Source organism: Ochotona princeps, chromosome 11 (genome assembly GCF_030435755.1).
Source record: "Ochotona princeps isolate mOchPri1 chromosome 11, mOchPri1.hap1, whole genome shotgun sequence".
NCBI lineage: Eukaryota > Metazoa > Chordata > Mammalia > Lagomorpha > Ochotonidae > Ochotona > Ochotona princeps.
In genome coordinates this window covers 64,549,930-64,564,786 of record NC_080842.1, presented here as the reverse complement: position 1 = coordinate 64,564,786, position 14,857 = coordinate 64,549,930, and the positions used below count along the sequence as shown (strand labels likewise).

The window sequence follows — 14,857 nt, the reverse complement described above, 5'->3', positions numbered from 1 at the left end:
ATCCCATATGAGCGCCGGTTCTAATCCCGGCAGCTCCACTTCCCATCTAGCTCCCTGCCTGTGGCCTGGGAAAGCAGTAGAGGACAGCCCGAAGCTTTGGGACCCTGCACCTATGTGGGAGACCCAGAAGAAGCTCCTGGATCCTGATTGGCTCAGCTCCAGTCGTTGCGGCCACTTGGGGAGCGAATCAGCAGCGGATGAAAGATCTTCCTCTCTCTATATCTGACTTTCCAATAAAAATAAATAAATCTTTAAAAAAAAAAAAGCAAAAGTGTAATATGAATAAACTGTAATTTTCAGATTGTCATACCAAATGATTTGATTTTGAGACCTGGTTACACAGTGTAGCATGAGAATTTCATCTTTTTAATAGTCCAATGTTCATGTATACATGCTTTTTTTCCCTCTTAAATGAGAATTCACAGGCCATGCAAATAGAAGTATTATAACCTTCAGTATACAAAGTTTCTAGTTTCCATGTTGAAATGTAGTATAGAACACACATAATTGAACTGTGCATGTTTTTTACAGGAAGTCACTAGTGATTCAGTTTTTGTTTTTAGGATCTGTTGATCGCTTTCTTTAGTTTTCATAAGTCTTTCTTGTATTAAGCATGTTATTTAGATGCTCCTGTTTGAACTAAAATGTGACTCAAACATTCAATTTAAATGACTCCTTATAACTTGTTTGTAACTTCTGTATTTCCCTTGGCTATTGTTTCTGTTTACAAAAGAAAAGTAATGTTGGGTTCCTTTCTCTGTAGTGTTCTTGGTTCAGTGTTCAGGTGGCTGAGAACAAGTAGGCAATGTATCGAAGATGATTATTGAAATGATTGAGAAAATAAAGGATCTGTATAACCTGAAACTGTTGAAACCCATGTGTAACTGATACTGTATTTTGATAATGAAATACGTTGTCTTTAAGGACGGGGAAAAGGGACAGCTTCGGCAAGGATGAACAGATGTCAGACTGGTGAGGCTGAATGTGAAAGGTAAGCCTTGCATGTCTAGGATAGATATTTTTGTTTTTCTGTTCTTTAATGTCTAGAAGTAGAAATAAAGTTGTACTGTTCTAAGAAAATATATAACATGATAGTCAAAACTAGAAATAGGCATGCTTTGGATATATATAAGGGATCTGCATAAAGTTCTTGGAAAATATGTATCAGGAAAAAGTCATGCATGGACTTCAAAAGTTTATTTTGGTGCTAGGAAATGACCTTCTCTGCTTTTTCTGCAAATTTTTAAGAGTACCAAGTATAGTTTAAGATTTCATCAGACTTCTGATGGCTTTTGTGTTTTTGCCTACTAGTGTATAGCCTTAATACTAGGTAATCATCTTTAATATATTCTCAATCTGATTCCTGCTTGATTGAATTAACAGCCTTGATTATATGGCATTTGGAGTCTCTACATTTACAATGATAAAATAATTCTGCCCATAATTTGGATATAATGTTTATTTTGGTTTCTGTCAATTATTTCACTGTTGGAACTGAAAAGTTTTAGCATCTTGCATTTGCCTATTGATTAGTAAAACCTTATTACATATATTTTGACTATGAGTCATTAGATTAGGTCTTAATTAATTTAGTGTCTTTGGCAAACTCATTTATAGCATTTTTTGAAATTGTTTAAGTCAAAATAAGTTTTTTCTACTTCTCAAGTCCGAGGAAAAACTTTGGAAATCTGTTTAGGTCCCTATTTAATTACTAGATTCGTTAAAGAAATTTGGAGTTTGTTTCCTTTAATGATACTGGGTTCTATATAGTCTACAGCAAATAGGTAAGGTTTCCTGTGACTGATTTTGTTGTATAGCCAGTCATTATTTTTTGATTGTTTTGAGATTTTTTTTAGCTAGAAGTTTAGTTAATGGAATCCAGCCATTAATTACATAGTGATAGAATGTTATCACAAACAGAAAATGCTTTATTTGTAAATTAGTTTTAAAGCTTTTATCTAATTTGGTGTATTTTCAACATTTGTTTAGTGATTATGAAGTTCCAGAACCAGAATCAGAAATGAAGAGGAGATTACCAAGACGAGCCAAAACAGCAGCACTAGAGAAAGTGAACTTATCCTTGCATAGTTTCTCAACAAAGATTTAAGTTAGGAGACATAAGGATGGAGTTGTTTAAATTTTTGTTTAGTCCTTTGCTTTAATAAAATTATCCAGTGTGAAAAAGAAAATCTGATGTGTTTCGGAAGACTGCACTGTATACCAACCACATCACTTCCTGCTTGTACAGTCACAGACTACTTTGGCTTGTAATAAAGCATGAGGACTTTCAGTGTGGGACGGAGGCCGTAGTAGATAGTGGGCAGACTGCGCTGTCCGGGATGGGCTTTGTACATGTTCCCATGGGATTCTTACCAACTGTTAAGGGGAAAGGCTCAGGATTAAGAGAATCTTCCAAGTGTAACTAGTTAGGAGCTTGCATTGAGAAGCTTATGTCTCAGATGGAACAGATCCAATACAGATGCGAGTGCTTCAGAACATCTGTCATAAACTGACATTTCAAGGGCAAATGAAGTGCCAGAAGCTGGTAGGATGAAGTGACTCCCGATGAGGAAGACCTGCACACTGAGCCAGATTTTACTTGGCGCTTTTTGATTTCTACATTGACAAAAACTTTGAGGGGGATGAAGTTGCCGCAAGTGGGTAATTCACCTAAAGTCTTTGAGAATTCTGATTTGAGAATGTCTCTTGGGTTAAGGAAATGTTCACATATATTAATCATGAAGCCATTTGTTTATGTTTTTGGCAATAACAAAAATATTGTATTTACTGTGGATAGTAATACTGTTGACAAAAACTGACCAAAGGTGGTCTTTATATACTAATTTATCAATCTTTTGAAGTTAGCACTTATCTTACTTATGTAATTTACACAGTATGAAATTGGTCTTTCTGCAGCACCCAACAAAACACCTTTGACTTAATCCTCTGATATTATCTTTTTATTGTTCATAATAAAAATGTCTTAACATGAATTTATTTTGATGATAATTGTGCTTTTTAAGGTTTACTTACCAGAGGCCATTTGCTAAAGGTGTGTTCTGAGTTAAAGTAATATCGCTGGATTTTAGAACCAAATTGCTATATTACATAAGGCGTTCAACAGAACGCAAAAGCTCAAAATTACAGAATGCTTATTAAACAGAAAGAAAAGGTAGATAATGTTAAAGATATCAATGAAAAATGGATGATTGTTCTTCATTCTGTTAGCTCCTTTTCTGTGCTTCAAAATTCCTACAGTCTTTTTAAGTCCTTGTCACTTAAAAAATCATTGGGTAGGGGTGGGAGAAAGGACTGAAGCAGAACATGAAATGTGACGGAAGGACAAGTCTTTAGAAACACAGTAGTAAACTCAGAGTGGCACCGACACAGGACCACAAGGGCAAGGAGCCATGTTCTTACGTCCACCACCATACATACTGAAGGTTGTTTTCTCTGGCATGGGAAAAATATTTAAGCACCAAACCTTTAGCATTTTGTTCTTATTTCAGACAATCATGTAGCCATTGCTGAAGCTATGTTTCACATCATGAAAGGTAAGAAGGAATACTACCCTGCTTTTAAAAGATGTTTTTTTTTTACACTTTAAATAAATGGCTAAAATACAATAAAACCAGATGTAGATTCATTTGCCATTTTTCATTCAAAACTGATAATATACAGAAACCAAACAGTGTTTTTGTCTACCATGAGGCACAGATTTGCAGAAGAGTAAACATGCAATTGTGCCATAGTATACAGCCCACAGACTAGGTTTAAAATACAGAGGAAGAACTGATCAGCTCAGATTCTCCTATAAATGGAAACATGCTATTGAAAGACAAAGTATGATCAACTATTTTTCTATACATATATAACTTTGAAAGTGATATACTTCCAAGAAATACCTTGCTTTTTTTTTTAAACCAATTTTTTTCGAGGTAGTTGGTATCCACCTGTTACAGAACTGATCATAGGTCAGATCATCATCACAAATCTTTAGAATACTAGATTTCTAAATTACGTAGTTATGTTATATATTAAAACTTTATGCACAGAAATAAAACTTAGATAATTATGTGATTAAACTTAGGGCTTAAAAAGTCACAAAATACCATTAAAAAGAGAAACAGCAAAATCTGTACTGCAAAATTCCACAATGATTTGGTGTAAAACATGTAAAAAAATATACAAAGAATATAATCAAAATGATTAATGCTAATGACTTTATATAAAGACAAGTCACGGGACTAGAAATAGTTTAAGATCAATTGATAAATGCTTATTGTCAGCAGAAATATTCATGTACAAAATTAGGATAGTGCAAGAACTGCAATCTATTTGTCTTCACTTTTGAGATTTTGGTTATGAACTGCACAGCTTGTGAGAGATGTTGCTGTCAAATTCAGATTCCATTCAATGGGACGATTAAGGCACATCTTAATGGGGCTCAAGGGGCAACTTGCTGTAGTCCCATCAGACAAATTCAGTTTCTCATCAGTTTTCATTTGTAGCAGGCTGGAAAAAAAAGTGTAAGGCATTTTAGTTTTACTTTAATTTCAAAGAAATTATCAACCTTAGAAAATTCACTACTATGTTTGGACATCTTAATATTTAATCATTTTCCTGCAAGTATAAGTCTTCTCATTCACATTCTTGAATACAGTGGGAAACGTGTAAATTGGGAAACTTGGGAGATCACTGGAAACAACTCACCGCATTTGTGGATTACATAGTTATAATCAGGACATTATTTAGCTTACTGAACCCAGCAGAATTCAACACTTTTAACTTGTGTCTCAATGGATAAAATCAGAACCACTTTGAGGAAAGAAGGTATTGATATGAGCCTACTATGTTTCAGGCACTTACACATGTTGAGTGATTCGAATTTCACACCAACCAAAGTTGGTATACCTAAATGAAGAAATATGTGAGTGAATTATCCAGCAGTTAAGTATAAAAATGTGTGAAGTCACAGTGCTTCAAGTCAGAATGCAGCCCTTGTCCTTTTCATTACAGACCATCTACTCACTCAGGTAATGAAGAATAGAAAAATTAGTCTGGCTCTGATGGTGGAAAAACAAGTTTGTTCATCCCAGCTTATCAGAGGAACCCACGTGGTATCCTTATATATTTCATGTTTATTTCAAAGAAATTTTTTGTATTACTGGAACAGCTTGACTGGATTTATATTAGGTTGATCAGATATCTTCAACATTATTATTACTCATCAAAAATGATTTATCATACATATAAAGCCAAAACAGATGGTTTAATACGGATTTATTTAAATCGTTTGATGTGATGTAAAAGACCTAAAATATATTTCCACCCATATCAGAAATTTTAATTCTTGAAAAATTTATATGGATTATTAGTATAGTTGGATTACAGATCTAAATGGCCTAAAGATTTTTTTTCCAATTTCCAAAAACTGCCAGTTTTCATATTTTGGTTATTTGTATTTTCAAAGCAAGTGTTTGATATGCATGTTTTTGAGAAAATCTAAGGCATGCTACAGAAATACAACAGATCATTAATGATGGCTTAGTAATTATGTATATCAAGCATAAAGCTCCGAGAAATGAAACCAATATCTAAAGCAACCAATCATGATCATGAAGATATTTTGTTTTGCTATTTAACAAAAATGTAATTATTTTACCTTGTTGTCTTCAGTACTCAAGCCATTTTTACTAAAATGTAGTTCTCTAGAGTGATATACGCACATTCTGATACAGAGACCCTAGGGGTGCACAAAGTTACACGCTTAAATGGAAAGTTTTTAAAATAATGTTAATAGGAATATATTCACATGCCTAAGTTGAGAACTTTAATTGGTAAACTGATAGCATGAAAAATTTAGACACACTGTTCCGTAGAATACACATTATCACCTGCGGTCCTGCAACCAGAGATATCAGAATATTAGAGGCGATTTTTTTTCAGCAAAGGGAGAACTAAACATTTTTTCAAGGTGTCGTAAACTTGGAGGTTTGTGGACTAACATCAACCTGGCTCTCTTCAGGGCATCTTAAATTCTATTTTTAATACTACATCAATGAAAGTATTTAGCTTACTGAGTACAAATTAGATAGTAATTTTAGGATATAAATATAATGGCAAGTTACTTCCAAAGAGGTTGCAAATCTACAGGATTTTTTTTTTTTAATCAATGTTCCTTTGTTTGGAAACAGATTTTTGACTAGGTTTAATTGTGGGAGTCTGTGGCATAGCTATATAAATCTATATTATGTGAAGAATTATGTTCAACTTTTCTTGAGGTAATTTTTTTCAAACAATTTTTTCTTTTGCATGTTTACAAATAGCTAATACACTTGTGAAACAAATAACGCGTACCTACTGCTGGACAACAGAAACTACTATCAGTGCTCCTAGGTCTGTTCTGGGGTGAATATTACCACTTTGATGTGTACTTTTTCAGTCTTTCCACACTAGAATATTTACCACTTTGTTTTTTAACAAATTACTTTTGCACCTCAAAATTCTATACATTGTTAGATATCTTGCTTTTGAAGCCTATTTTGGATAGTTCATGTATTTATTTTGCTTCAGTCCTCAAGTGAATAGATTCATTGTGTAGTTTTGGTCTTCACGAATGTGTGCAAGTTTATCTCACAAGTTGTTGAAGAGCAGAAGAGTTGAGTCCAGGGTGCTTTAGAGATATTGATAACAGTGGTCCCCTTTATCCACACAAGATCCTCCCCTCCCCCTCAACCCTAGTGCTCCTCCTCATCCAACTTAGTGCATGCCTTATTTAAAGCATAGGTAGTACCAAACCCAGCAAGTACTGGTATTTCTGTATAGTTCAAGCATAATTGTGATAAAGTGTAGTTTGTTAGCCAGGTATAATTATTCAGCAGTAGCTAGAACAGGAACTAGCATAGTAAATCGTGAATACATTGTCACTCCAACAATTGATCTCCTGAGTTGGCTACTACATGACTAGTGGGTGGACAGTACATACAACTTGGATAGGTGAGAAAAAGGGGGAAATTCATTCACAACCTGACTTTGTCACCACTAAGAAATGGGCACAATTTAAAGCAAATTCTTCATTTCTGTAATTTTCCATTTAATATTACAGAACTGCTACTGACAATGACTAGCTGCAGAATGAGGAACTATTACCATAATGTTCTTCACAGACTGCGCAGTTTTACTCGAACCATGTGTGAAAATGACTTCCCTCACATTCTAACAAGTAGAAAAAACAGACTGCTTAAAGTCTGAGAGCGTAAGTAGTGTGACATTTCAATGTGCTTTTCTGTGTCCTTTAGTCCACATCCTTGTTGATATGAATACTCATCTTTCACTGCATTACTTCAAAGTAATACTCCTTCTCGCCCTACCCACTTTGTAAATTGTATTTGCTCATAAAAATTTTGTAATGGGTTAATCCTAAATTTGTGCTTTTAGAATTGTCAGTATTTAGCAGTTTGTCTTACGCACTGATTAGAGAGCTGAGGCATCAGCATGTAAGTCACCGGAAAAAGTGGCCTTTGGAATGTTGGGGTTTTTCAAAATGTTTATGGAAAATGGCATTAGAAGATCAATTTCTTTCAGTACAGAAATGTTGAAACTCATGCATATGGGGAAGCCCTCAAAGAGTTGATGGGAAACGTGTTATGAAAACCTACACATGGATTTCAGGAACTTATTCTATTTTCCAGCTTCTTTTTAAGTACTCCGGTGTATTGTGGATTCTGATGAGGCTCATCATTAGTGCACATAGGGTATTTATGAGGAAAGAGAAAAAAATGAAAAGACCTGCATTCAGGTTCTGAAAATGTTCACGAAAAGCAGTCCACCTTGGGGCAAGTAGCTTCAGCATCCTTCAACCTCATTTTCTTTATAACAGGAAAAAACAAAACAAAAACAACTCTTCCCTGCACAGAGTTGTAAGGGTCCAAGGAGACTACATTCGCAAGCTTAAAAACCGTAAGACTATTCAGATATAAAAACACTGCATACTTGGGCGGTAAGAAGTGAGAGGAGAGATAAGCCTTTTCTATTTTTTTTTAAATCATACTAGGAAGCTAAATAGTAGGTAAGGTGTGAGGCCAGGGGAACCTGAACTGACTGGATATCTGGACCATGACTACTTTGGTAAAATCGTCAGCCTTGGGACACTCGGGTGGAAGTTCACAGAGTCTGTGTTTGTGCAGTGGTGTAGATGGAAGTCTTGTCAGTGCATGAAATTAGCTGAGAACCTTCCTGGAGCAGACAAATGTATTCCCTTGCTTGTGATGCAGTTAGAAGTTACAAACAGTAATGTCTGGTCTGCTGGGCTCTGGGGATGCCTGGGTCCAGATGGCCACTAAGCCAAACAGCCGAGTTTTGTAAGGAGCCAACATAGGATCATGAGCAGATTCAGGTGGTGTGTACAGGCACAAGTCACTCAGATCCTTGAGTAAATGTATTAAGAGTGGTGGTGGGGGTTGTCTGTTTACAAGGGTAAGGAAATTGGGAGAGAAAAATATTAATAAATTATCAAAAATGTTTTGTAGGCAATTAAAAGGAGTAGGACCAAGGATTTACAGAGAAGGAAAGCCGTGAGGAGACTACAAGAGAGGAAACCTTCCGAATTCATCACCAGGGTTGAGAACATTAGTAAACGTGAGTAACATCAAGACTCTTACAGAGCCAGGGTTCTGACTGACTCCAGTCACTGGCCAGCTAAGTGCATGCTCCATCTGCAGAAGCTCCTGTGTACCTGGAGATTGAAGATGATCAAAGTCACTATTTCTTGAGGATAGTATGACCATTAACAGTTCTGTGAAGAACCTGGCATACAGAATAAAACGTGTGAACAAAGCCGGTTTCCCTGACTGGACACGTGGCAAGTCAAAGTTAGGGCGAGTTAATGCTTCCACTATTAACGAACATAAGATAAAAAGCATTTTTCATTGCGGATAAAATACAGCAGCTTTGCATATGATTTTTTCAGTCATGTTACCATATTATGCTGGAGTCTTTTTTTTTTTTGTAGATAATAAGCAGAGTATAAGAGCTTAGTTTTGATGTGGATAATAAGCAGAGTATAAGAGCTTAGTTTTGATGTGGATAATAAGCAGAGTATTAGAGCTTAGTTTTGATGTGGATAATAAGCAGAGTATAAGAGCTTAGTTTTGATGTGGATAATAAGCAGAGTATTAGAGTTTAGTTTTGAATGTCAGGAGTCAGATCTAAAGAGTTAGGATGTGGCAAGGGAAGAGCATCCCAGGGTGACAAGGTATAAACTTTGAGGAAATCCTTTCTCTCGGTCCATAAACTCTGTAAGAGTTAGATTGTAGTTTTTTGTTTTGTTTTCAGGACTTAATTTATCTCAAAGGTAGGTCCTTCCTTTTGTAGGATACTGATAAATTTAAAGATTAAGTGGAAGATTTTATTACCCCTTTATCATTACCTAGAGAACCTGCAAGATCACAGCATGCCTGATCAATAATCCTGGATTATACTCCAGTTTTGCAATTCACTATAATTTAATGACAATTAGTTTATATTGAAGTTCCTAAAATAGATGACACGATTGGCACAGATGCACAGCATGTGCTTAGTAGAGGCAGTCCTCTGAGCACCACAGCAAACCGTGGCGTCAGCAACTTAGAATAAACAGATGGAAAGAACAGTTTACTGAGAAAAAGAGCATCTACCTATGTTTTTGGTTGCACAGAAGTTAAATTCAGATAAAGACCACAAACCCAATCATCTTTATAATTAAATGAATACAGTGCAGCTATACAATTCACAAAGGATCCTTGGCCACAACAAACTTCTTGGGGCTGGTGCTGTGGAACAATACACTAAGTTTCTACCTATGGCAATAGCATCACATATGGGCACCAGTTTGAGTCCTGGATACTCCACTTCTGTTCCAGCTCCCTACTTACATCCTGGGAGAGCAGCAGAGATGGTGAGTCCTTGCGACCCTGCACCCACCTCGGAGACCTCCAAGGATCCTGGCTTCGCCTTGGCTCAGCTATGGCCACTGCAGAAGTTTGGGGAGTGAATCAGCTGATGGAAGACCTGTCTATCCTCCTCTGTAGCTTTGCCTTTCAAATAAAAATAAATTTAAAACAAAATTCCTGCACTTAAAAATGTTTGACTTTTTGTAAACATGGACATGATAACCATAATGAATATTATGATACATATAAAATACCTAATTACTTAAGAGGCAAACAGGATAAACTGTCATCCCTTAGTTCATGCTGTAAATGCCCACCATGGCAGGTGGCACCTCAATGCAGGGCTCTCTAGTGGATTGCAGGGACCCGGTTCCTTGAACCTTCAGCCTCTCAGGATCTGCATTAGCAAGAAGCTGCGATTAAGAACTGGAACTGGGGTAAAAACTCACTCCAATATGGGATGTGGGCCACATTCCTGTTCCATGACTTTCTTAATGAACTTGGATACTAAGTTAGTACAACACAACTGTCCCTAAGGCAGTATCTTAAATCTGAGCATTCAAACACAGTAAACATACGAATATCTTTATGATCATAAATCATCCTTACTATTGCCTTGGACTAAAAATGCTGGGTTGACTTTAAATAGGAACACTCAATAGCAATACTTGAAAGAATCCAAATGTTTCTTAGTAAAAGTCCCAGAGCAAAATCCTAAAACACATTCAGCACAAAACAACAAATTTACAGTATCTGGCATCCTATCTAACCTTACTAGGATCAAAAGATAGGAAATCAGGATCCATATAGAGGGAGAAAACAAGCCACTACTAAGAACAGATAAATAACACATTAAAAAAAAAAATGCTTTGCAAGTGTTTTTAAAATTACTTTATTTTGAGAAGCAGAGGTACATTCATGCTGCTGCACACATGCCTACAGACACATGACCGCCACCTGCTGGCTCATGACTGGATGCCTTCCAAGCTCTGCAACCAAACCAGGTGTCCTGATGGGTGGCAGGGACCCAATTACTTGGGTCATCATTGCTGCCTCCAAGAGTTCATATTAGTAGAAACCTGTAATCGGGAGCTAAAGTTGGGGATTAGACCCCAAGATTTGGATGTGGGACTCATGTGTCCCAACTGGCATCTTAATCTCTAAGCCTAACACTCCAATGTAGGCTTTTTAGGTATCACCTGTAACTTCAAGAAGTTAAAGCACTAATGCAAAGGAAGCATGAGCATGACAGGGCATGCAGGAAGCGTAAGTTTGAACTTATGGAAGTGATAAATACGACATGAAAAATGCCCTAATTGTATTAGCAGATCATACAAATAGCGAAAAAAAAAAAAAAAAAAAAAAAAAAAAAAAACAGAAAAGTACCACTCCAAGTGAAACAGAGAAAAAATCCTGAACATGAATACATGAATGAGAAGCATGCCTGATGAATGCTGCAACAACTTTGATCTAAACTGCAGGAGGAGAAAATGGAAAGGGATAAAGACATGTTCTTAGCTGAAGAAATAATGGCTAAAAATTGTGCAGATATGATGAAACCTATAAATTCATATATTCAAAGTACTCAACAAATCCTAAGCAGAGAAAATATGAAGAGAACCATGCCAAGCCCTTTCAGAACCAAAGTGCTGATTAACAGAGATAAACAAAATCTTTTAAGTATCCAGAAGGGAAGACCTTACATATTGAGGAGCAAATACAAGAATGACAGCCAACTCATCTTAGAAATGCCTCATGCTGTTAGAAGACAGTTGAGTACTGAGAGAAACAAACTCAAACACCACGTTCAGGAAAGATAGCTCTCAAACTCCAAAATGAAATAAAGCCCTTTTTAGGCAATATTTAGTAAACACTGAAAGAACTCATCAGTATAGGAATTGTTAAAGGAAATTTTATTTAGGCAGAAGCAAATGATATCAGATGGAAATATGGACCTGTAACAAGAGGATTAAGCAAAATGATAGACTGTGAGAAAAACACTTTCCTATTTTTATAATCTGCAAAGGTTACTGTATAAAACATAACAAAGAACTATAGGGCTGTAGCAGTTGTAAAAATGAAATGTGTGACAATAGAAACAAAGCTTGGAGGAGGAAAACGCAAATGGGTAGTTGTAATCTTCTGAAAAGATTCATGTAGTAAGGAATTATTTAAAGGTAGAATCTACAGCAACCATTCTTTAAAATGCAAAGTAAGAACTTAAATAGAATGAAATATGCTCTGCTGATCCAAAAAATGGCAATAAAAGTGTGACAAAATAGATGGCATGAGCAGAAAATAGCAGACTTACTTAAAGTCAATGATTAATAATCAATTGAGTGCAAGTTTTCTGATAAAAGGCATAAATGACTAGATTGGATAAAAAAGCAAGCCATAAGTGTGAGGAGTCTTAAAAATTCATACCAAATATGTATCATAAAAAACTGCATAGTTCTCAAAATGTTTTTGCACTAAAATAAACTTGTCCTTTGAATTTTTTCTGCAAATTTTCTGAAGTATTCACAAGTTCCTGTAAGAAATACAACACAAAGACAAATAGCTTAAAATAAAAATAAGAGGACATATATGCCATAACACTAGTGAAAGGAAAGCTGGAATGATTGTAGTGTTATTAGATAAAGTAAGGGCATTTCCTTAGATGAAGAAGTCAATTTATTGGAACTACCTAACTATATTACATCTAACAGCAGTTTCAAAATATATGAATTGGGCCCGGCGGTGTGGCCTAGCAGCTAAGGTGCTTGCCTTGAACGTGCTGGGATCCCATATGGGCGCCCGTTCTAACCCTGGCAGCTCCACTTCCCATCCAGCTCCCTGCTTGTGGCCTGGGAAAGTAGTCGAGGACGGCCCAAAGTCTTGGGACCCTGCACCCGCGTGGGAGACCCGCTTTGGGTGGAACTCATCAACCTGCTTCTAAAGCAAGCTCCTGTCGTGACTGCTAGCCACTACTGTCAGGCCACTACTCTACAGTAGAACAGTTAGTTCTCATCTGGGCTATCAAAATGACCCATGGTTTCACTGTGTTTTACACCCTCCATTCTTCACAATGCAGTAACAGAAATGTACAGATCAGAAACTGATGATAAATCTTCCCATCATTCAACTCTACTTTTAATCTCTTCATGGGAACCCACTAAAAGCATATTAACTTCTTAGTGTGGTTTATGAGAAACTGTATGGTCTCCAAAGGGTCTTGAAAAAGTGTATTATAAGAGTCCGGCGTGATGGCATAGTGGTTAAGGTCCTCGTCTTGCACACAGGGGATTCCATGTGGGCGCCGGTTCTAATCCCGGCAGCTCCACTTCCCATCCAGCTCCCTGCTTGTGGCCTGGGAAAGCAGTCGAGGACAGCCCAAAGCTTTGGGACCCTGCACCCGTGTGGGAGACCCGGAAGAAGTTCCTGGTTCTCGGGTTCGGATCGGCATGGCACCGGCCGTTGTGCTGGCTTGGGGAGTGAAACATCGGATGGAAGATCTTCCCCTCTGTCTCTCCTCTGTAAATCTGCCTTTCCAATAAAAATAAAATAAATCTTTTTTTTAAAAAAGTGTATTATAAAACAAGAACAGCTATGCACATGTTTCAAAATCTTATTGTACTGGAAACAAAAAGTTTCATTTTTCCCCCAAGCCTCTCTGAGGCAGCACTGTGTTCCTTTTCCCGAATGCATGCTTTCCCTTTCTCTGCTGACTCTTGACACACTAGCCACTCCTTCTCTAACCTGCTAAGAATCCCACAACGAAGTTCTCCTGGCAATGCCCACATGCACAATTTCCCTTTTCCTAATTTCTTTGCCACAAGGACTGGTTAATTCCTAGTCTTCCTTTACCACTTAGGTCAATGGCCGTTTCCTTAGAGAAGTATTCCCTCACTTCTTTGGCTTGACCAAATCTCCCCTCTAATGAACTCACAGCACCTGCCCTTTTAATAAAATGTGAATGAGGGCTAAAATAAAAATCTGGTTTTGTACCCCATTATTTCACATTATTTCACTTCTCATCACAGGAGACTACTTTTTGAATGAATAAATTAACGGTATAAAATACAGGCCTTTTAAAACCTTTAGGTTTCTTTAAGAGAAACAAAACAGCTAGCAAAGGAGTTTTCCAGGTTGCTTGGAACTAGAGGAAAAAAAAGAAGCCAAGATTCTGTTTAAAACAAGGGGGGTAGGGGGCGACAGTAAGTGGCAATATGACATTCTGAGATCTATCCTGCACTTAAAAAATTAAACTTGAGGTGATGTCATTAATCTTAACATAATGATAATCAGAGAATGTTTAGCTCTAGGACAAAGAAGGCTATTTACTGCTCGGGAAAAATGAGAGGAAAAAATAGTAGCCAGCAGTTTAACTAAAGCTTTTGAATTTTGACATAAAACATTGAAGGCAGCAAAAACAAGGAGAAGACTTATTCCTTGATTAAGGAATTTATGATGATGTGAAGTATTGGACTCAAAATCCTTCAAATAGGTGGTAACAGCTGGTTGAGGAAGAAAAGCAGAGTGGCCCTTGCACTGACCTCAGATTTGGAAAGCAGATCTGGAGGGTGCAGGGAGACAATAGTGGGCTACAACAGAGTAAACATGGTGCTTACAGCCTTCTCAGCACCACTCTGCTGGATAAAGACATACAAAATCATCCCACAGGAGTAAAACACAACCAGCATGTGAAACACATTGATACGTGCTGCAGGGAGTGCATGGGTTGTCGGAGGTGAATATGACAGACTGACATTACCCATTTTTCAAAAGCCATTAACTTATTTTTTTTCTAGCTACCCCACATCAAAACTGTGGTGATATAAACAGGGTTAGCAAACTTCTTCCACAAAGAACTCTGTGGGCTTTATGGTCTCTGGTACTTCAGCTTTTGTAGCACAAAAGCAGTTGGGCAATATATAAGCAAATGA

General features: G+C 36.9%; 2 protein-coding genes across 4 annotated transcripts in view; one reads left to right on the top strand and one right to left on the bottom strand.

The window, feature by feature from the left end:
- NCAPG (non-SMC condensin I complex subunit G) overlaps positions 1 to 2,569 on the top strand; it is a 31,142-nt gene extending 28,573 nt beyond the window's left edge. Inside the window, exons 20-21 of the mRNA XM_004579191.3 lie at positions 925 to 991; positions 1,990 to 2,569. Of these exons, the coding sequence (XP_004579248.3) occupies positions 925 to 991; positions 1,990 to 2,107 (185 nt within the window). The 3' untranslated portion in view covers positions 2,108 to 2,569. The remainder of the gene's footprint in view (positions 1 to 924; positions 992 to 1,989) is intronic.
- Positions 2,570 to 3,439: 870 nt separating this feature from the next.
- The window catches only part of LCORL (ligand dependent nuclear receptor corepressor like), a 169,527-nt gene continuing 158,109 nt past the window's right edge, over positions 3,440 to 14,857 (bottom strand). For 2 of the 3 annotated variants that reach the window (XM_058670273.1, XM_004579190.3), the window contains exon 7: positions 3,440 to 4,515. In XM_058670273.1, coding sequence (XP_058526256.1) covers positions 4,335 to 4,515 — 181 coding nt within the window. In that variant the 3' untranslated portion in view covers positions 3,440 to 4,334. The remainder of the gene's footprint in view (positions 4,516 to 14,857) is intronic. The other variant, XM_058670263.1, reaches the window with a different exon arrangement.